We start from the raw sequence: 23,119 nt of genomic DNA on the forward strand, positions 1-23,119 counted from the left end.
GCCAATTTTGCGGGGGGGAGGGGGGGGGCTCTTTCTCAGAGGAGCTGCCAGCTTAGATCCCTGTACTAATCTTCAGGGGCAATAATGGAGATTTCACACACAGGCCTTTGCATTCTGGGCCTGCTTCAAAAAGCGCTGGATATAAAGTAGGGCAATTGACTCAGAGAAGACTTGTGAAGGAAAATATTTTGGAGGCCACATGTTCTAACTGCTGGCATGACGGTAGAAGACAGTTATTCTTAGTTCATGGTCATGAGTTTTAGCAGTGCAAAGAGCTGTTTTGGAATCTCTTTTGTGATTTTTTTGGACTTTTGCAAACCAGGATGTCTTACTCCAAATGTACAAGCCAGACCAGTGAGATACTCGCCCCCTTCAGTCAGCAATTCAAAAGCCACTGCAGGCTCAGGTCTTGATAGCTAAAAAGGATGGAAGTAGCTGAGCATGGAATACTTGGCTGGCTTCCACCTCCCACCTCTCAACAAGAGGGTGAAAACATCCCTACCAGCTTGAAAGCCAGGATTCACTCTGACATCTGTCTCTTTTTGTTTTCAGCCATTCCTCTCACTGCATACGGACCAATGGCAGCAGCAGCAGCTGCAGCAGCTGTGGTGCGAGGGACAGGTAACTGTTGTCTAGCTACCCAGTGGGATGCCTTGCCAGCTTTTGGATAACTTGGTGCTGGGTTGTTGGGGGGGGTGGGGGGGCAGGGCTACCATTTTGTCATCTTCACCGGCTAGTTTTGCTTCCTCCTGCAGGCTCCACCCCAAGCCGCACTGGTGGCTTCCTGGGTACTACCAGTCCTGGGCCAATGGCAGAGCTTTATGGAGCAGCCAATCAAGAGTCAGGAGTCAGCAGTTACATCAGCGCAGCAAGTCCTGCCCCAAGTACTGGCTTTGGCCACAGCCTAGGGGTAAGTGATCAAGGGGAGGAACCTGTCACACAGTGGGAAGAGTATAGGATTTGTGTTCACAAAGTCATGGATTCAGTCAGAGAGCCAGTTTGGTGTAGTGATTGTGTGGACTCTTATCTGGGAGAACCCGCAGGGGCGTAGCTAGGGCTTTGGGGGCCCGGGGCCCAAGATTTATGTGGGCCCCCCTACGTGTGTGCACGCCGCCAGAAACAGGATATGATGTCACTTCCGGTGATGTCACTTCCGCAAGATGGCCACCACTTGCGAGGGAGGGGTGTTGATATCACTGTGTGTTGGTATTATTGTGTTGGTAAATCTTGGTATTATGGTATGGGATGTTTTTCGTTATTACAGGGGTGGCCCATGGCAGCTCTCCAGATGTTTTTTTTGCCTACCACTCCCATCAGCCCCAGCCAGCCATGGGAGTGGTAGGCAAAAAAACATCTGGAGAGCTGCCGTGGGCCACCCCTGCAATTAGATCCCTGTGTGTGTCTTTTGGGTTGCCACGTGGAGGTGCAGTGAAGCCCCCTTGGCAATTAAGATCCTATAGGCAACATATCCTGTTCTATCTACCTACAAAAGAAATAACTCAGGAAAAAGCAAAATAGGTCCCTGGCTTCAAAGGATAAAATAGACAAGTGGCCTCATGGGAAAAATGTTAGTGGAGGAGGAGATGATGATGATGATATTGGATTTATACCCCACCCTTCACTCAGAGTCTCAGAGCGGTCACAATCTCCTTTACCTTCCCCCCCCACACACATACACAACACCTTGTGAGGTAGGTGGGCTGAGAGAGCTCTCGCAGAAGCTGCCCTTTCAAGGACAACTGCTGGGAGAGCTATGGCTGACCCAACACCATTCCAGCAGCTGCAAGTGGAGGAGCGGGGAATCAAACCTGAGTCTCCCAGATAAGAGTCCACGCACTTAACCACTACACCAAACTGGCTCTGTACTGATACAAGCAAAGAAGCCACAGCTGCCATGTTAGCAACAGCACAGAACATAATCAATTTAAGAAACACAAGCTATGGAGGGAGAAAGTCCACGCAGTGAAGCCAAATGAAGCTACAATTTAGGGTTCTGCAAACCCAAAGGGGCTCTCCAGGTTTGCAGAAAAATGTGATTAAAAAAACAAGTTGGAGATAAAAATACCCCCATGTTGAGAGTAAGAACCTAGAGTCTGCATTTTGGGTAGCTGTAGCAACCAAAAAGAGTGCCTGGAAGAGACAAAGGAAATAGAGCAGGCTCCAGCAGAAAATGGAGGAAAAATGGAACTAGACCCAGGGAAGAAATGGGGCTGGTGGAGGAATGCATTTTCCATTCCCCCACCAGTTCTAGGATCCCTCCTTTTATATGTATAAAGAAATACATTAAGTAGTAATATAGAGATCTATACTAAAGGAAACCTTGCACAAATAAAAATGAGTTCAGTTGCATCTTTAAGATCAAATGAAATTATTTTTAAAACAGATTTTCTAGGCATTTAATCACTGGCTGAAATAGTATAGAACTCTTAAACTCTCAAGAGTCACACACAAGTTATTAATTCTTTAGTTATGTCAACTATGTAAGAGAACAACATACTGCAAATGGGATCTTCTTCTAGGGACAGGACTAGCGGGGAGCCTCCGGCGGGCGGCCGACTCAGCCTGGCTGCAGTGTTCACTTCTCCTCCCGGCAGGCAGGCGGGCGGGCGGGACTGAGGGAGGGGCGAGCCGGCAGCGCGGAGCTCCGTGGGCGGCTGCTGGCTGCTGCGGGTGGAGGGCGCCGCTGCCTTGCAGGTTCCCCGGCCCGAGAGGGTGAGGAGAGGCGAGTGGCTGCAGCTTCGGGGCGGAGGGGCCCTGCTCTTTCTAGCAAGTCGTGGCTGCGCTCCGTGCTTCCTCCTGGACGGGCTCGGTCGAGAGTTTCTTGCAGCCCCGCTAGCGCCTCCGGCCCTTGCAGGGGATCCCTCGGGGCCGCTGGAGCTGCAGAAAGGGCTTCGTCTCCCTCGAGTTCCGTCCGAAGCAAAACTTGGGACAGGGAAGACTTTTCTTGGGTATCAGGGATGGGCTTAGTGGCGTCGCCAGACAGGCGCCAAAGCCCTGTGTGTGTGTCAGGGATGCCAGCCTCCAGGTGGGACCTGGGGACGCCAGGCAGCCGGCTTCTGAGGGGCCCCTTAACATTGCCAAGGGGCCCCCCAGACCTGGGGCGACCCGCCCCCCCTCCCTACGCCACTGAGAACCCAGTTTGATTTCCCACTTGCACTTGCTGGAATGGGTTAGCCATAGCTCTCGCAGGAGCTGTCCTTGAAAGGGCAGCTGCTGTGAGAGCCCTCTCAGCCCCACCCACCTCACAGGGTGTCTGTTGTGGGGGGAGAAGATATAGGAGATTGTAAGCCGCTCTGAGTCTCTAATTCAGGGAGAAGGGCGGGGTATAAATCTGCAGTTCTTCTTCTTCAGTCCCTGGCCTCTCCAGCTTACAGGATGTGAGAGCCATCTCTGACAATAGTTGATAGTCTACTTGTGTGAACAACATCACACTGGAGCAAGTCACTTGCATGGTATTGCTCCCTCCTGATCAGGAGAATCACAGCAACATTTTATGGTGTGTGTGTGTCAGTATGCATGTGTGTTAGCAGGCTTTTTGCAAAAATTTGCCACTAATGTTTTGTCAGCAAGTTTAGGATGGATCACTTGCTGTCAACCAGAATTGATGGATCAGTAGCTTGCTATTGGATACGTGCTCTTATGATCATAGAACTGATAACCTCTTATGTTCATATTTGTTCACCAAACTATTTAAAAAACATGGGAAATAAAGATTTGCCTGTGGTTATAAGCATTATTGATAATCCTGCATTTTTATAGCACATTTCATGTTCAAAGCAGTATAAATATACCCAATGAGTGCTGTGTTCTTTTGCAGGGGCCTTTGATCGCAACAGCTTTCACTAATGGTTACCACTGAAGTTGTGAACCAAGAAAGAAGGAGGTAAGATGGGGGAGGGGAATAAGAACTTTTTAGCTTGACTTCTATAATGCAGAGTATGTAGGACTGCCCTTGAAGATAGTTCACAAGCTTCAGCTGGACCAGAACACAGCATGAGAAGATTGGTGACTTCTTGTCATGCTTCCAAGAAGTATTTGGCCATTGGAAACATGATGCTTGACTAGACAACTATTGGGTCAGATCCAACAGGACTTTTCTTGATTCTGTATGGAACATATACTATTAATTCCACAAGATCGCATTGCATTTTTAGGCTGTTGACAAGTTGCTTGGAGAAGTGTGACCCACCTTATTTGCTTGAACATTGTCTTTCATGGCTTTTAACAACATGCTTAGGGTTGCGTGGTCAGATGGATTCATGAGGTGGCTGATACTTGTCTCATAGAGGGAGTTGTGCTGCTGCTCTTGACAAGTTGGTGGTGATGGGGAAACAAACTTGAGAGCCAGCAGATTTATAGGCTAGTTGCTATTATTTGTTGAGGAGGAGGGGAGTTACTGGAACAGGTGATCAACTCCAAGCAGTCTGGAATGAAAGCAACTAACTAGACCCACTAGAGCTAGATTTCAGGCAGGGCTTTTTTATAGCAGAACTCCTTTGCATATTAGGCCACCCACCCCTGATGCAGCCAGTCCTCCTGGAGCTTATAGTAGGCCGTGTACTAAGAACCCTGTAAGCTCTTGGAGAATTGGCTACATCAGGGGTTTGTGGCCTAATATACAAAGGAGTTCCTGCTACAAAAAAGCCCTAATTTCAGGTCTGCTTTTAGAATGGCAACAGCTTTTCTTTGCTTGGACATTCAGGACCCTGTGCTTTTGTTGTTCCACTCCTACGTGTGGGGCTAGAGGAGGTTTGTTTGGTACCATGGTGACTATGTTATGGTGTTCCACAAGGTTTGGTATATTTCCCCATGCTCTTTAATATCTACACAAAACTGCAGAGAGGCCATCCAGGGATCTGGAGTTAATGCCATCAGTGTACAGATAACCTTTCCATTTGAATCCAGTGAAGCATGTTTGTACCTTTTGGGGTTTGCTGTTAGATCCGGATCTACTGTCAGGTATACAGATTTAATTTGTGACATTTAGCACCTTTAATTAGCTTCAGCTGGTTCACCAGTTGTGAGCTTTCCTTAGGAAGGTCTCCATTGGATGCCTGTTTATTTCATAGAATCATAGAGTTGGAAGGGACCTCCAGGGTCATCTAGTCCCAGTGCAGGAAATCACAATGCACAATGCAGGAAAATCACTACCCCCTTCCCCCCCCCCCCCGTTGCCATCCTTCTCATGATCTAGCCTTTAATTAAAAACCTCCAAAGAAGGAGAGCATACAACTGCCTGAGGAAGCCTATTCCACTGAGGAACCTCTCTAGCTGTCAGGAAGTTCTTCCTAATGTTTAGGTGAAAACTCTTTTGATTTAATTTCAATCTGTTGGTTCTGGTCCAACCTTCTGGGGCAACAGAAAACAATCCACACCATCCTCTATATGACAGCCCTTCAAGTACTTGAAGATGGTAATAATATCACAGTCATCTCCTCTCCAGGCTAAACATACCCAACTCCTTCAACCTTTCCTCATAGGACTTGGTCTCCAGACCCCTCATCATCTTTGTTGCACTCCTCTGGACACGTTACAGCTGGTCTATATCCTTCTTAAATTGTGGTGTCCAAAACTGAACACAGTGCTCTTAGGTGAGGTCTAACCAGAGCAGAGTAAAGCGATATCACTTCACACAATCTGGACACTATATTTCTGTTGATACAGCCCAAAATTGCATTTGCCTTTTAGCTACTGCATTACACTGCTGTCTCATTTTCAATGTATGGTCCACTAAGACCCCAGATCTTTTTCACACAAATTACTGCCAAGACAACTCTCCCCCATCCTATAATTATGCTTTGGATTTTTCCTACCTAAATGCAAAACTTTACATTTATCCATGTTAAACATTTTATTTGTTTTAGCCCAGTTTTCCAGCCTGTAAAGATCTTCCTGTATTCTGTCTCTGTCTTCTACTGTATTTGCAACCCCTCACAATTTAGTATCATCTGCAAATTTAATAAGCATTCCCTCTATTCCTTTATCCAAATCATTTATAAAGATATTAAATAAAACAGGTCCCACCACAGATCCTTGAGGCACTCCACTTGTCACTCCACTCCAAGAGGATGAGGAACTATTAACAAGCACTCTTTTCCAATAGAAAAGAGCAAGAGTCTAGTAGCACCTTAAAGACTAACAAAATTAGTAGTAGGGGATGAGCTTTTGTGAGTTACTGCTCACCATGTATTTCCAGTCACAATACAAAGTGCTGGTTTTAACTGATCAAGCCATGATTCTCTATGAAGATCCTGTAAGAATCATGTCACTTGCTGATGTGTTTCCTGATGCTTGTGTACTTCCTTGCCTTTGCTCAGTTAATCCCAGTAGATGTGCAGTGCGACACAACAGCAGTCAGTCAGTTCCATCATGTGCTATAGTGGGGATACTGTTATGGTTCAGATGGCGGATGGGTCAGGCAGATGATCTGAGAGGGGGGAAGGAAGAGAGGTGGAAGAATTAGAAAGTGATTTCTCGAGTGCTCCTTGCTGGCAACCTGGCTCCCTCTGTTCCCTCCCCCTCTTAGCTCTTGGTCTCCCTCCTCACCTAGCTATCTCCTGGCTTGCCTAGAAGTGGCTCTCAAATCAGAAAGCTGCTACCTGCTAGTTTGTCTACATGAGATCATTACATACCACCCACAGCTGTTCTTTTCTTCTCATTTTGGCCTGCTGCCTGGCAAGCAGTGTTGATCTTTTGCCTTCACACTACTGTGAGCAAGTTTGGTGTAGTGGTTAAGTGCGTGGAATGTAATCTGGGAGAACCAGGTTGGATTCTCCACTCCTTCACATGCAGCTGTTGGGTGATCTTGGGTCAGTTGCTGTTCTCTCAGAACTATTTTCAAAAGAGTTCCCTCCGCCCCACCTACCTCACAGGGAGAGGAAGGAAAGAAGATTGTAAGCCACTCTGGATTTATATCCTGCCCTTCACTCAATCTTCTCCTCCTCTGCTGTTGCTGCTGCCTCCTCCTAAGTTCATGGAAATGAAGGGTTCAGAACTTTTCCAGGGTCCCCTAATTGGGGATCCCTACACTCTAACAGTCCACATAAAATTTAGAGTGCCATTGGAATTGCTGTTTTTGTTCCTTTTGTAGAAGGGGTGTTGAGAGAAGGGAGCTTAAATCTGCAGCAGTTTCCTGTAACAATAAAATGGGTTGTCTGTAGGCTTCCCAAATCCCCCGCCTGGGCGGGGGCTCCCGATTTGAAGCCTCCTCCCCTTGCTCGCCAAAATCTGGAAAGCGGGGGGGGGGGGGAATGGTGGCCCTTCCCACCCAGCCCCGATCCCAGCAGCTTCTCCAGGCCCCTTCCCTTCCCACCGATCCCTGATGCTTCTCCTCGTCCCTTCCCTTCCCACCCCAGATCGAAGCAGCTTCTCCTTGCCCTTCCCTTCCCACCCAGCCCCGATTGCAGCAGCCAGAGTTCTTCCGTTTTCCCAGGCTGCTTCCCGCCCCCAGTCAGCTGGCCTGTGCCTTTGCACCTCCAGAGGCTTGATTGAAAGGCTTCAACTTGGGATGGTGTGTCTGTGTTGCTGTGAAGAAGCTGGCAGCAACTCGTGAGTAGAGAGGCCAATCTCCTGCATCAGATTTGCCAGAAACGGGGGGGGGGGAGGAGAGGGAAACGTCTTCATTATTCCCTATGTGGAGATCGATTCTCATAGGGTATAATGGGGAATTGATCTGGAGGTTTTGGGGGCTCTGGGGGAAGCTGTTTTTTGAGGTAGAGGCACCAAATTTTCAATATGGTATCTAGTGCCTCTCCCCAAAGTACCCCCCCCCAGTTTCAAAACGATTGGACCCGGGGGTCCAATTCTATGAGCCCCAAAAGAAGGTGCCCCTATCCTTCATTATTTCCTATGGAAGGAAGACATTTTAAAAGGTGTGCTATCCCTTTAAATGTGATGGCCAGAACTCCCTTGGAGTTCAATTATGCTTTTCACACCCTTGTTTCTGGCTCCGCCCCAATGTCTCCTAGTTCCACCCCAAAGTCTCCTGGCTCCACCCCCAAAGTCCCCAGATATTTCTTGAATTGGACTTGGCAACCCTGGTTTTCTGCCAGAGATCTACAAAATGGAGAATTGTGGCATGTTTGGCCCTGACTGGGCAGAAAGAGGGGAAAAGGGGATAGAGAAGGAAAGGAAATTAATGTGTGTTAATTTACAATATTTGTACCCTGCTGTTCTGCCCCCATAGGGCCAAAAAGGCATCTAACAACATACAAATTAAAATGTTTTCTTAATAGCCATTACAAACAACATGCAAATGGATTGTTAAAATAAGTTCAAAAAAAGTGCAAAAGATAAAAACAAAAGTTAAAACATTGATGAGGAAGGAGGGATCACTGAAGGAATGCCAACTGAAACAAAAAGTGTTCACCTGGTGGCAGAAGATAGTAATGGACTTTCCAAGACAAATCCATCCATGGCAGCCATTTTGTGACTGCAATGGATGCCATTTTATGGTATTCTGTGTTATCCTTTCTCAAAACTCCAAAAGTTTCTGCAGGCTTAACATGTTTGTTAGGGACTCCTGCTATCAAGCCTTATACAGCTTGCTATCTGGGTGCCTAAAAAATTGTCTAACATACTTGTAATGGAACAAATTTTAATAAAAGGTTTCCAGGTGGTCTCCAGCACAGGTCTTAAGAATCGTTACTACAGCAATTAAACAGTAAATTCCACCAGAACACAGAAAAATAGCTAGAACCAATCTTAAGCTGCTGCTGGTGGTTTAGCAGATTTATAGAGTTGCTTTTCATTTTAACTCATTCTACATTATTGTTGGTTGTTAATGTGATTGCAATTTTTTAAAATATTATTTCACTCTATCGTGAACTGCCATATGCACATTTCTGTGAAGAGGTGTTATATAATATTTTTACTCAGAAAATAATACCTTTATTAATTGCCATTTCAAACTTCTGGTTTTGACTTGAGCGGTTTCCATATGGAGATTTCCCCCCTGGGTGAAACACACTTAGGGTTACCACCTCCAGGTAGGTCCCTGAATTTCTCCCTGAATCACAACTGATCTCTAGAGTGCAGAAATAATTTCCCATGGATGAAATGGCAGCTTCAAAAAGTGGACTCTCTATAGCATCACAACCCCACTGAGTTCCTTCCCCTCCTCAGACTGCCCTCTCCAAGCACCATCTTCAGATCTCTAGGAACTTCCCAAGCTGGAGTTGGCAACCATAAACATGATGTGCCCCCACTTTATTGGTAGTTTCCACATGCTGTTGTGCTTTTTCCAAGCACGACTGATGATAGGGTTGTCAGGTCCCTCCTGGAAGTTAGGATGATGCTCTGGTATTTGGGCAGAAGCTCTGTGGTAAATTTGGCTTAGGGTTGCCAGGTCCATATCAGGAAATATCTGGGCACTTTGGGGGTGGAGCCAGGAGACTTGCCCATTCCAAACAAACAAATAAAAATACAGCAGTGTAGTTCTTCTGAATGCAGTCTTCATTTCCTCATCCTCTTTTTGACTTTTTGTTCCTGAGCAGCTGCACTTCCACTAAATTAAAGTGAATACACACACATGCTCACAAAGCAGCCAAAATAAATAGTTTGCATGCCCACACTTTTGTGATCTTCCTGGGGCAACAGTATAGATAGCTTTACTCACTGGAGTTGCTGAATGTAACAATTTTTTATTTATTTTTATTTGATTTGATTTATATCCTGCCTCCCCACCGAAGCAGGCTCAAGGCGGTTCACAGTATAAAATCACAACAAACAATTAAAATCAATACATATTATAAAATTACACATTCTGTAGTTAAAACAATCAAAATTAATTTGGTGCTGATACAATCTGCTGTATTTCATCCAATTTAAAAGAGAGAGAGGTCTAGGGAGTGGAGTTTTCCTCTATCCCATAATCAGGTTCCAATTAACTCTTTACTATTCCTTTCACTATACAAACAGCTTCTGAAAGGAATGCAGAACGAACAGGGGGACTGGGCTCTCTTCTTCTCTCACACATGTGGCTCTGCCTGCTCACCCCGCCCCCATGAGCTTTGGACTCACTGAGATTTAAAGGCACACACACACCCCTTCCATAACACAAGCAGTTTGCTAGCTTCTAAATCTAATTGAGATCTAAAGGCACATGGTGGCTGTTGTGGTGGGGCTTCCCCTCACTGGCTGGCTGGTGGTAGGGAGGAGCCTGCAAAACTAGGGGATCCCCCACCCGGATTTGGGACTAGCAAGCATAATTTGGCTTCTACCATAGAATTTTTGCCCAAATACCAGAGTATCCCCCAATAACCTGGATATGATGACACCACTTCTGGATCACCTGGGCAGTGACATATTGAATGAATCTCCCTCCTTTTTTGAGGGGAGAGGTTGTTTGCAGGGCGGTGGGGCTTGGCAGCAGGGGATCCCTGCCTCTATTGGGGGAGGGAGTCTAGCAACCTTCTTAGCTGAAGGGGATCTAGGGGTTTTTCATTTCAAGATGGATCAAAGGGGAAACAGCATGCAGGCTGCAAGGCAGAGCTCTGCCTGCACTCAATCTGGCAAGGTGAGGGAGGCTTAGCATCACCTTCAAAATGGCAAGAAAAAGCCCCAGCATTCCCCCTAGCCCTTTGACAGGGTTTTAAAAAAAAACTGAGCTGTGGTTCATCCATTGTGGGGTGGATAACTGAGCTGCAGGTAGGCCCAGCAAGATTCTAATCCAGTTGCTGCTTCTGTGCCAAAGCAATGAGTGGAGATGGGTTAGGGTTGCTGGCCCCCAGATCACAGTGGGGATCTCCTGGTTTAGGGGCTACTCTCCACCATGGACCAACTGTCTGGCTGGTCCTTCCCTGAACAGGATGTCACTGTGCAATGTCCCTGACATGGTGATGTCGCCCAGAAATGAAGTCATTGTGGGGGAGGACATTTTGGTTTTGGACAAGCACTATGATTTAAGCCCAATTTAATCATAGAGTTTGCCTAAACACCAGAGCTTCCTTTGTGTGACATCCCCATCCACCCCCGGAACACCCTCCAAACCTGGCAACCCTAGGACGGCTGGTGCAAACAGGGAGTAGCATGGGGAATGGGACATGTCAATGCCATCCCTATGTAAACCTCTCTCCTACTCACTACAGTTTCCAAAGTGGAGTGGCTTTTCTCATCCATTTGTAGATGCAGCTCTGGAACCCACATATGCTCAGGGTGTTAGATATGTGATGAAGACCTTTCTCCCTTAAATATACCCCTGTTGTACTACTTGAGGTCTGATTGTGGGTGCCTTTGGAGGTAAGGCTGGTGATGACGTCCGGAGGGCACCGGGCAGGAGATGTTTCACAACAGGCCAAGTGACATCATCTTTGTCTTTAGGGTGTACCCATTTAGGAAAAAGTTTAGTTTGGAACTGTTCATTGTTTTGCGATTGGCCTTTTCCCACTTCCCCCTGGTAGCAGCCATTCTGTGATTGGCCCTAATACCCCATGACCTCAATTTTGTGGTGGTGCTCACTACCTGAAAATTTTACCTCACTACTTCAAATTTGAGGACCCCTGCATCAGCACTTGCTGCCAAAATAACTTGGGCTGGCCTTGTTTTTAGGCTCATGGCTTTCATTTCCAATGCTCTTTAATGTCCAGCCTTGCTTAGCATTGCTTCTAGAGTAGGAGTGTGCTCTTTCCTGGAACTGGCTACAAATGCAACTACTTTGTGGTGCATGGTCTTTGCTACCACCTTTTAAAATATTTGGGTTTTTTGTTCCCTTTCTTTCTTTACATCCTGCAGATTCCCCAGTGAACAAACCAAGGACAGTGATCTGGAGGATCTGGCAAAACTCAAGGGATGAGCCAAGATTTCATTGTAATAAATAAAACTGCACACGCCACCGGCTATTGGCCGGGCTTCCGCTAGCCTGCCCTGATCTCTCCCGATGCCCAGAAAGCACTGGATTTGAATGCAAGGAGATCTTCTCTTCTTTTGTTACTAACCACAGACCGTTTACACTACTCCTCAAACCCTCTGACCCACAGATTCTTCTTTTATTTATTTTGTTAGTTTGTTAGTTTTTATTTTTTATCTTTTGGGGGAGGGGACGGGGGTGGGGGAGGTGGTGAGATGAGTCCTCTCAATTTTTTTTTATTGTTGCTGTTTTGCTCTTTTTTTGGAGCCAGTAGAACCATTTTATGAATTGGGTTTCTGTGATCGTGCATAGGTAGCTTTATTGAGGAATATTTTTATTTTGGTTTGGAAATCCTTTTTTGTTTTGTTTTATATATATATATTGTGAGTGGGGGCATGGTGGGACAGACTCGGTCATGAGAAAAAGTCATTTTTAAAGGACGTTGCTATAAACTGAAAGCAGTTTTGAAGGGAAGAGAGCTGAGAGGCATTGATGCGATTGATAGTTTTTCTCTTTTTTTCTGTCAATGTGAGGTTTTTAAAATGTGCAGAATTAGCAGGATGTGAATGCTCAATGGGCATTGCTGTGGAACAAATGCGAATTGTATATTTTGCTAAGTGAAAAAACACTATTCCCTATGGGTTGAAAGAAGGTTGTTTTTTTTCCTTTCCTTATTCTCTAGATTTTAGGTTTCTGTGGGTTTATTATTGTTATGCTTTTTTTCTTGACCTTCCTTTATCACCTGTAAATACGACAAGGAGTTCCTGGGCCTTGTCTCTATAGAGCAATTTTGAGTTTGCTTTCTTTTTTTCTTTTTTCCTTCTGGGCTTTGATGCCGTAAATGTGAGCAATACTCTCCAGATGGACCATGATGAACCTCCTTTCTTTTTTATACCTTTTAATGTAAGATTTTAAGACCTCTGATGCGATAGAAGTGTGGTGGGGTGGGTACGAGGGGTGTGTGTGTGTGTGCGCATGTGTGCATGTGCAGGGGTGGAGAAGGGAGGTGGCTGAACCAGCCGTGGGCTGCCTTGTGGAGCAGTTTCCAGCAGGCATTGCTTCTGTTGCAGCGCCAGCATATGCTTCAGCAAAGGGCTTCGGCTGCCACCACTGGTCTCTATTAACACTGTTGATGAACTTTAACTCTCCCAATATTTGTTGCTTCCTGCAAAAGGGGTCACAGCCCACAGGGAGGCTTGGGGTGCTGTGGCATGGGGCATCAGGGGTGACAATTCAGACACTGGACAAAGGGAGTATTGCTAACTAGGGAGATTCAGAATGCTTCTCAGGGATCCTGTGAGAGAAGAGCTGCAGCTTCTCACTGTCCTTACGCAGCCATTATTTAACTGGCCAGACAAGAGGTGCTGGAGCTCAAACTCATCTGGGGGGCTGGGTGATGGAGGGACACTCTGTGGAACTACTCAGAGACCCTCTCCACAAAGATGGCAGTCCCCACAATGTTTCCCACTAAACATTTCCTGCCCTATGTTTCACAGTCTTGGGGGTTTTTTACTCTCACTCTCAAAAACTTCCAAGATTGATAGTGGAATGTCCCTCTGCGGCATTTGTGGGGGATGCTCATCTGCAAAAGTCATTTGAATCTGTTTGCTGTATAGTCATCTTCCCCCATGGGTACAATATTCTACAGTGCACATTGCGCTATTTAATAGGTAGGATGGCAAGCTAATGGCCGGCCTTCCCTAGGAGCTAGAGTGTTGCACTTTTGGATATCATCTGGCTCCTGAACATAAACTGAACCCTAAGAGTTGGGAGATATCTGAAAGGCCATCAAAGATGCCCATTTATGAAACCAGCATCTGCTTTCCCCAGAGGTCTATCTGCCTTGATGAAGAACCAGAGCATCACTCTCTGCTGTGAGATTTTGGATGCTGTTTTGGGCAGCACTTGAGGCTGCAGCACTGCTGAAACAAAGCAGGTGTGGGCTTCATCACCCCTCTGGGTGAGAGACCTCAGCACCCTGATGTAGACTTGCCAATCCCCAGGTCCCAGCGGGGTTCTCCCACTTTCCCAGGCTCCTTCCTGCTCCCAGTCAGCTGACCAGTGGGGGGGAAGCCCCGCCCCCACAGCCACCATGTGCCTTTCCACCTCTGGAGGCTTCAGACTCCACTTGGAAAGGCTTCCTCTTGGGATGGTGTGTCTTTGTCTTTAAGGCTGAATGGGGGCAAGGGGGGTTGGAGCAGGTAGAACAATATGGCTGCTCCCAGTGGCTGTGAAAGCAGCCCGGACCCTGCATTGGTTGCACAATCTTTTTCAGAGGTCCTTTGCATAAGAAAGGTAAACTTGAACCTTTGGTTGCTCTGTGTTACTTGGAAGAAGTTGGAAGTTCAGCAGCTCATGAGTAGAGATGCCAATCCCCAGGTGGGAGCAGGCCTTCCTCCATTTCAGAGTCATCAGAAATGAGGGGGGGGGGGATATCTACTGGGCATTTCATCAATTCCCATAGGGTATAATGGAGAATTGATCTGGGGGTATCTGGGACTCTGGAGGGGCTGTTTTTTGAGGTAGAGGCACCACATTTTCAGCATGGCATCTGATGACTCTCCTCAAAATGCTCCAAGTTTCAAAACATTTGACCAGGGGGTCCAATTCTATGAATCCTAAAAGAAGGTGCCCCTATCCTTCATTGTTTGTAATGTAGGGAAGGCATTTAAAAGGTGTGCGGTTCCTTTAAATGTGATGGCCAGAACTCCCTTTGGAATTCAGTTGTGCTTGTCACAACTTTGCTTATGGCTCCACCCCCAAAGTCTCCTGGCTCCACCCCAAGTTCCCAGATATTTCTTGAATTGGATTTGGCAACCCTACCCCTATGTTAAAGGTAGGATATGTTTCTTAAGTAAATAAAGGACTGCTATTGACCTCGTAGCTTCCTTCTTTTAGTCTCCTCCCCATAAAATGAATTGACAAGGGCATTTTACATATTACATTTCCACCTGAGAAGTTTTAAGCATACATCTAATAGTGCAAATGTAGCAAACCTGGAGGTATCCTGGGTCTGAGATTTGTTTAAACTTGAACCAAAGACCTTTGTTTAAGGGGAGTGACTGAGCCTTTTATTATGATGCAGCTTGACACTTACTCCCAGGGAAAATAACATAATTCATCTTGAATTTTAAAATAAAGAATACCTTTCTTCCTCCTCCGTCAAACTTTGGCCCTCTGAGCAAGAGAGAAAGGAGGGTGCGGGGCCCACTCTCCTCCCCTTCTTAGGTTGGCAACAGTAGGAGTTGAAAACTATGATGGGTCTTTACAACCCATGGTGAGCACCTCATTTATTTTCTGGCCAAATATGTTTCCTTTTGGTTTGGTGGTGAGGGGTTTTTGGAGCATTACAAAAACTAGCAGTGCTCATTTGATCAATAGCTATATTGAGAGATGAAAAAATGAAGTGTTTATTCAAAAGTATCAAATCATTTTGAACGGTACCATTTGGAACTGCCATAGTTGTAGGAATGGTGCATGTTCAAATGCATCAGCTTAAAAATGGAAAAAAAAACCTCTCATATTCAGAAAACCAGCATAAGTGTATGCAGGCTAGCCTTCTCCCTGAAATGCTAGCATTTGGTTTGCATGGAAAGTGGACCCCCTGCCCCATAGCCTAACATGGTACAATCCACCTTTCCCATTGGGTTTTGACTGTATAAAAATTGGCACCCGAATTCCCATCCCATTAGTAAGGATGACTCCATCAGAATGGTTTCAGCTCTCTTAAGAAAAAAAACCCCTTTCCCTTTTTCTACTTCTCCCCATAGAATTGCTCTCTTGTCCATGAATCTCAAGTATTATAGGCCCCCAACCCTAAGCAGCTTGAAAAATATTGGGAGAGTTCTTTTTTTGGGGTAGGGTGGGAAGAAAGGGTACTTAGCTAAATAGTACTGGAAACACAAAGCAATAATTTTTGTTACTGAGACGAGTCTTGTGTGTCTGTTTTTTTAAAAACAAATGAAATTCGATTGGGTTTTATTTTTATTCTCTCGTCTTCAACTTTGGAGGCTGCGGATGGCACTCTGCCTCCTCCTTGGTACCTGTGCTGAGCTGCTTCTGTGCCCGTCTCCCAACCTGTATTGGCTGTACTGCTGTGGTCTGGAATTTGTGTTCCAGCCCACTTGGCTGCTGCCTAGAATTGGAGCTGTGGTTAGGGAGTGGCTGTGTGTGTGCGCGTGCGTGTTTTTAAGAAAATAAAGCTGTGGTTTTTATTAAGCCAGTTTTATTACACATCAATGTTTATTCTCTCCATACCTGTAACCCCCTTTTCCAGATTTTCAGTTTAAAATTCCTAATAAATTATTTGAAAATGTCTTTTGTTTTGTGGTGGTCTGTAGTGGGTCAGCATTTCAAATTTTCTTTTTGAGCTTGTCTTTGGAAAATCTCCCAAGTGTTGATATGTAGATAAGGGAAAATATGACAGAGGTAGAGATAAAGGGTTTTTAAAAAAATTGGGGGGGGGGATTTTGAGCACGAATTCATTGTAGTAGCAACAGCCATCAAATGAAAAGGCAGTTCTGATGAAGGCATGCAGGAGATGGGTGATCTGGCTGAGGTATTTTGTTTCTCCAATGAGAAAACATTGATCTGATATATCACGATGTGGTTAAGTTTAGATGGCATTGCAGGGTGGTAGAGTGTAAGGTAGATCAGTCATGGGAAATTTTCCTGAACAAGCCCCATTGAAAATCACTGGAACTGTGAAAAAAAACATGGTCGTAGTCATCAGTACCTTCACTTCAATTTGGTTTTAAAAGGCGAACCTCTGTTTGGATTGTGCCCCAGTTAACAGTGAGGGAAGAGTAGGCCAGAACTTTCTGAATCTTCTTCCCAGACACCCAAATGTCTTGGGTCAGCCCTCCTTGTCCTCAGTATCTGAGATAGTATCTAAGGGTTGAGCAGGGTCCACCAGTAGACTAATGAACCTTGCTTCCTGGAAGTACCATGTTTTAATTCATTTCACATCAGTGAGATCTGAATAAGAGTCAAAGTGAATAAGAAACTGAATAAGAGTCAGAATGCAGAAAGCAAGCCCTTCTGAATTCATTCACTCTCCAGCACAGGAGCATTATTTGAAGTAAAGCTGTGATCATGTGACAATTACCCCAGCCCACCAGCAATTTCATTGGAAAGAAGGGATGATGTTCACGATAAATTGAACTTGTCCTTTAAAACCTGATGAGGCAGGAGTGTGGGTGCTGTGCCACCTGTTAAGTTAGGCAATCAATTTACCAGCTGCCTCTTATATTTGCAAAGCTGTTGAGAATTCCTAGACGGATTGATGCTGACATCATTGTGTGGCCACCAATAGCTGCCGCTGATTGGATTAAATTTGTGACTCCAGCAATCACCCTCTTAGGTGTTTGAGTTTGCAAGCCTGAGAGAGTTCACAGTTCATTTGGTTTCCATGTTGAAGAAAGTCTCAGATTCAGCCTGTGGCATCTTCAGTTAAAGATGCCAGCTTGAGTCTGCCTCTCCTTCGAGAGTTCCATTTCCAGTACATAATACTGGACCAACACTCCACAGTGATTTTTCCTGAGCTGATGATTGTAAATCCATATAAGACAGCTTCATGTGGAGACTATGTTGGGAATGGTTCCTTAATCAAGGCTTAGTTCACACACTGCTCTTGTCTGCACTAAGAAGTGATAACTTGCATGTCTGAATGGCACCATCAGTGATACATACTGCTTGCAATCTTTTCAGCAGAGTAGAATCACACACTCAGTTGAGAAATCATGCTATGTATGGATATGTGAACTAGGCCTTAGATTATCTTTTTTTAAAAAACCCACTAAGACATTACTCTGTATTCTGGAATTCTAATTCAAGATGGGCCGTTTGGTGGAAATGGGATAAGCATTCCACACATGCTCTTTGGAACTCTGTTTCTTTATTATCAGCTCTCATGTTCTAGGGTGAGATTTAGCATTAGAAAACTGGAACCCTAAAGGGTCCTCTACATATGGGCAGTAAAATGACTTGCACCAGGAGTGTTAAAGTTTAAAAGGAAACAAGGTTCCTTACCGGAAAAACTTGTGCCTAAGCTGATTCTTGGAACCAAGGTAGCTGGTTTTCCAGCTGGCCTTGGCCTGACAGGATGCTTATAGGAAGGCAAACATTAGCCTCTTATCTCAGACCCTAGTGCCAAGGTAAAGTGGCCATATAAAGAGGCCAAGGGGAACACTGGGGCGCTGGTTGCTCTACTTCGTGGACAAAATGAACCTCACCCTTCTCCTTCTGGCATTGGGTAAGTTGGGGTTATCAAGGCACAGTGGAATAGGGAAAGGAGACCACCCTGACTAAACAAAGCATTTCCCGTTTGTGTGCCTGGTTCAAATGATGAGAGGTGCACTCTGTGGCTCTTCCTCTGGTTATGGGGCTCCTCACTCTGTAGGCTTACCAAAGTCCAAGCCTGAGCACTTGCTGGAAGTGTTGCAAGGCTGCTTGGGACTGTTCCTTGGTACCCAGAGTTGAGTTGAGATAGGGTGGAGACATTTAAATCCTGGAAGAAACAGTGTGGGTGGGGATGTATGCACATGTGCTTCTTTGCTTTTGTTATCTGCACTGAACCTACAGAACGTAATGGATTATAAATCATGCATGTGTGCATTAATAGCATTCTGTTTGCTTCAATGTGCAACCATATGGAGAAACAGTTGTATAAGCATTGATATTCAGCAACTGAAATCAGGAAATGATCTTTCTTTTTTGCCACATGAGGGTGCATTTACACACACCCTCATTATGTTGTATGCTAATTTACTGTTCACCCTCTACTTATTTGTATGGACTAACTTCCATTTCATTGTATCTGAAGAAGCGTGTGTGCACACAAAAACTTATACCTTAAATAAAAGTTTGTTGGTCTTAAAGATGCCACTGGACTCAAACTACGTACTGCTGCTTTATACCAACACAGCTATCCACCTGAATCCGTTTACAAACATATGAACCATAGGACAGTGCTTCCTAACCTTTTAGATATGGTTACACACAAGTCCAAATTTACTTCATACGGTGACCCATTCTGGGCTGCCCCAAGGTTTTTTAGTGCCCTAGATAAACTATAACCTTGGCACTAGCCTATTCCAACATTCCATTTTCCATAGTCCCCAATCAATTTTTTTTTAGAATGAATTTAAAAGGGGGGGAGGGAAGTAGCCCAGCTGGACTGCTAAGGGAAAGCATGACAGAAGTCTAGACAATAATGCTTTGGGTACAGAAAGTAGATAGAAGGATCTTTTTCTCCCTCTCCCATAATTCTAGAACTTGGGGGGCACCCAATTAAGTAGATTCAGAACAGACAAAAGGAAATACTTGTTTAGTCAATGAGTAATTAAACTGTGCAATAAACTGTTAGTGGAGGTAATAATGGCCACATGCACAGAAAAAAGGAGGGGATAGGCAGCTTCAGAGAGAGGTTCATCAATGGCTACTAGCCATGGTGACTTAAAGGAATCTCCCTCTACAGAAGCAGCAAACCTATGAATACCAAAGCTGGGAAGCAGTGTGGGGGGGGGCCTCGATCTCTATGCTCTATTTATTTCGCCCTCCAGGACAACTGGCTGGCAGCTGTGTGAAAAAGTACACTGGAGTAGATGGACCATTTGTCTGATCCAATAGGCTCTATTTCTATTCTTCTGATGTTCTACAAGAAATGAATGAAACAAAGGCTACTGTCAGTCCAAGGCTCTAACCTTGCAGTCTTCCAACTGGTAGACTTCGGCAGATTTGTGTTGTACAGAAACATGAATGGGACTCTCTTGCTGGGGAGCTAATTCTTTATTACTCTTTCTAGATATAAGAGTTTAAGAATGGTGTATACTTCCTATTCTAATTCAGAAGACGTTGGAGGAAACCCTACATCAGGTTCTCGCTTGACATTTCCCTCCCTTTTCTCTTTGTCTCAGTTGGCATAGTTGGTGTGTCCAATGCTGCTAGCCCCCGAAATTTATGGCAATTCCGCAACATGATCAAATGCACCATCCCAAACAGTGACCCACTGAAGGATTACAACAACTATGGCTGCTATTGTGGCATAGGGGGCAGTGGAACACCGATGGATGAGCTAGACACGTAAGCAAGTCCTTGAGCCCCCTCTCAAATCACCCCCCCAAGCTTGCCTCTTGGCTGTTTTCATTTAAGTCAACAGATATTGTTAATGTTATTTTGAAATAAGTGTAGAGGGGATAGGACAGCAACTGATGTCAAAAATTAGCTTCTAACTCCAAAAGTAGTACATAGTTACTGGAAATGTCTAATGCAGACACACCCAGAGAAGTCTATTAGGCGTAACATTTACATGGAACCTCCATTCTCAAAAGAAGTCTATCCCTGAGTTCTATGTATGGGAGACACAGAACAAAGAGAGGCTGTTATTTTTTAATCATCCTAGTGAGCTTCCTAAACCACCCAGCTGACTGCTGTTGGAAGTACAATGCTGAATATGGGATCAGGCACTAGGTTCATTTGGGACTGACCACAGGAAGTTCTTCATTAGATATCATGGTCTCAAGAAAGCAAGCCATGACAGCTTTGTAAAAGGACAAATTAGAACTGGGAAGTGGGGAAGAAATAAATTATTAGGAATACAACCCTTTCAGCACAATGCCTTGATATTTCTGAGTGATAAGGAGAGAGGGACCTCTTGCAATCTGCCCTTCCAGGCCAGTATAAACTGATAAGAGGCTTGAATAGGCCTATGTCCCCACCTCCATTGTGTGTGTGTGTGTGTATGTCTGCAACCTGGAAGACTGATTCCTACTAGGGGCCTGGAGGATATTCAGAGAGGTGGCTGAATAAAGCCTGCTCCTGTCCTCCCAACTGCTGGTATTCCAAGGAGGTCTCCCATCCAAGTACTTGCCAGAATCAACCCTATTTAGCTTCTAAGATCTGACGAGATTGGGCTATTCTGGGCTATCCTGGTCAGAGCTCCCACCCCCATTTTCTTTCCCCCTTCTTTTTACTGATGTTCAATTGCTTTTTACTATTCTGGGACTCCAGGAAGGCAAAATGTGTGCGTGTCTGAGGCGGGGCAGCAGTGGAGCTTTGTTGCTGTTTTATTTTTTTCAGTTTACAAACTAATATTTTTCTGTGTATCTGGAGACTTTCTTATTTCACTACCCAAGTTCTGACAGATGGATTGCCATGTTGGTTGTTAGAAGGAAGGACGACTTGAGAGATCCCTTGCTCAGTGGAGCCTCCATGTTCAAAGGAGTATATCCTTGAATACCAAATACTAAGGAAAATAAGCAACAACCAGCATCTTCACAATTGCATTCTGAGCTTCCTCGAAGCAGCTGGCTCATTGGCTTGCCTGTTACTAGAAAAAGAACATGAAAAATATTTTTTTTATTTACGTTCTTTATAGGCCACCTTTCTCACTGGGAATCAAGGTGCATTATGCACAGTGAGTCAATAAAACCAACAGGATGAGACATTTGGTAACATAGATGACTTCATTCTGCAAAGCAGTGTACAAGTTCTTCCAAAGATCAGGGAATCACTCTGAATGTTTTTTCCCCCCGAAATAGATGCTGTCAGATTCATGACAAGTGCTATTCCGAAGCCAAGAAACACCCCAAGTGTAAATTCATTCTGGACAGCCCCTACATGGAGATCTATTCCTACAGCTGCTCTGGCAATAACATCATTTGCGGTGGTATGCTTAGCCATGTTTAGCTGCAATGGGAACCCCACAGCTCACTCTGGTCCATAACACAACATATGTATGCTTTGTACACAAAGGATTCAGGTTTAATCAGTTAAAGAATCTCAGGTTTCAGGGCTGAAAAGAGGTTCCAGCTGCTGCTGACCACAGAACACAGCACCACTCTCCAGTGGGAGCCCATGGTCTCTGTCAGGATGAAGCTGTGCGCTATGTCTTTCCTTCAGCTTTGGAAGGAGGGGATGAGACAAGGGCTGCCCGAAGCATACAGAAGAACATAAACATTCCTTGTGGGCAGGTCAGGAAGTATTTGAATTAAACTCCAAGGAGTCAAGAGGGCCTCTCTCTTGATGTGACGTTGAGATATAATTCCCAACACATGCGCTTTACTTATACTGGTTGCTGCTAGTGATGTTTAGGAAACCTGATTGTGACCTTTAAAGCCCTTCAACCTGGGCCCCACATATCTGAAAGACTATCGCCAGGCCAGGCCCGTAGCTACAGTGGGGCCTGGGGGGTCAGGTCCATCCCTTCAAAAACCTCTTCCAACTGTATGGCCCTTCCACTGGGGGGCCCCCAATCCGTCCCTTTGCTCACTACTACTCTGAACAAGTAGTATCATTGCTGCTAGTCTATGGGGGGCAGAGATTGGGGGTTTGCTATTTTTTACTTGAAAATGTTTATAACAATTGTTGTAAACTGCCTTGAGCCATAAAGAAAGGCAGGATATAAATGTTATGTAAATAATAATTCAGCATGTGTGATAACGATACACAGGAGGTGCAGGATTCCCAGGGAGAATGACGGGCAGCGGGGGAAAGTGAACAGGTGTGGGCTGTAACAGAATGGCAAACTGCTAGAGTAGACAGTTTCCAGGTGTTACTGGGCGTGGTCTGAAATGTTGAGGGAGGTGTGACCAGTGTTCATTTTCTAAAAAGGGGAGGGCCTGAGACCTGTGTTTCTACTCTCCCCTTCTCTCTCCAGAAAAGAATAACGAATGTGAGGCATTTATCTGTAACTGCGATCGCAGCGCCGCCATCTGCTTCGCAGGGGCTCCGTACAACCCTGCCTACAAGAACTTCGACACGGGCAAACACTGCAAGTGAAGCTCGAGTCGTCTCACCTACGCAGGGACCTTTCTGTGCCCCCCCTCATCAGGGTCTCACAAGCAGCTTTGTGGACAACAGGAATAGAGGAAGCTTGGATTAAAAGTTAAGCTAGTTAAACGAACCGATTGCCTGAGTAATAAAACGGGGCATCAAAACCTGTCAACTTGTTGGTTTTCTTTTGGGGTCGTGGGTGAAAGGCGAAGCATCCTCTTCTTCACACTGGTGCCGCTGTTTCGTATGAAAGCGTCTTTTACTTCCCACAACTCCTCCCCTTAATGGGAGACAGAGGGCAAGGGACTGCATTCCAACACGTGTTCGCAAAGCTCTGCGACGCGGCTTTCCACAACCTCAGCCCCATTCTCTTGTCAAGAATGCTTGGAGGGGCAGGGAAACCTCCCTCGCCCTTGAAATCTCAGCGTAGGGGGACAACGTGGCTAGAACGAGAACCCCAAGAGAGCAGCGCTTTCTCCAGCCTCCCCCCTCCCCGTGCTC

General features: G+C 45.4%; 2 protein-coding genes across 6 annotated transcripts in view; both read left to right on the forward strand.

The window, feature by feature from the left end:
• Positions 1-16,160, forward strand: part of MSI1 (musashi RNA binding protein 1) — a 61,475-nt gene extending 45,315 nt beyond the window's left edge. For 3 of the 5 annotated variants that reach the window (XM_060250379.1, XM_060250380.1, XM_060250376.1), the window contains 4 exons: positions 553-621; positions 738-910; positions 3,818-3,883; positions 11,731-16,160. In XM_060250379.1, the coding sequence (XP_060106362.1) occupies positions 553-621; positions 738-910; positions 3,818-3,859 (284 nt within the window). In that variant the 3' untranslated portion in view covers positions 3,860-3,883; positions 11,731-16,160. The remainder of the gene's footprint in view (positions 1-552; positions 622-737; positions 911-3,817; positions 3,884-11,730) is intronic. The other 2 variants (XM_060250378.1, XM_060250381.1) reach the window with 1 other exon arrangement.
• A 1,828-nt stretch (positions 16,161-17,988) lies between these two features.
• PLA2G1B (phospholipase A2 group IB) lies at positions 17,989-22,790 on the forward strand. Its single transcript, XM_060250382.1, has 4 exons — positions 17,989-18,098; positions 19,762-19,927; positions 21,385-21,512; positions 22,503-22,790. Exons 1-4 carry the CDS (start codon positions 18,068-18,070, stop codon positions 22,622-22,624), a joined length of 447 nt encoding a protein of 148 aa, XP_060106365.1. The 5' UTR covers positions 17,989-18,067; the 3' UTR covers positions 22,625-22,790.
• The last annotated feature ends 329 nt before the right edge of the window (positions 22,791-23,119 follow it).

This window comes from Heteronotia binoei, chromosome 11 (genome assembly GCF_032191835.1).
Source record: "Heteronotia binoei isolate CCM8104 ecotype False Entrance Well chromosome 11, APGP_CSIRO_Hbin_v1, whole genome shotgun sequence".
Classification (NCBI taxonomy): Eukaryota; Metazoa; Chordata; class Lepidosauria; order Squamata; family Gekkonidae; genus Heteronotia; species Heteronotia binoei.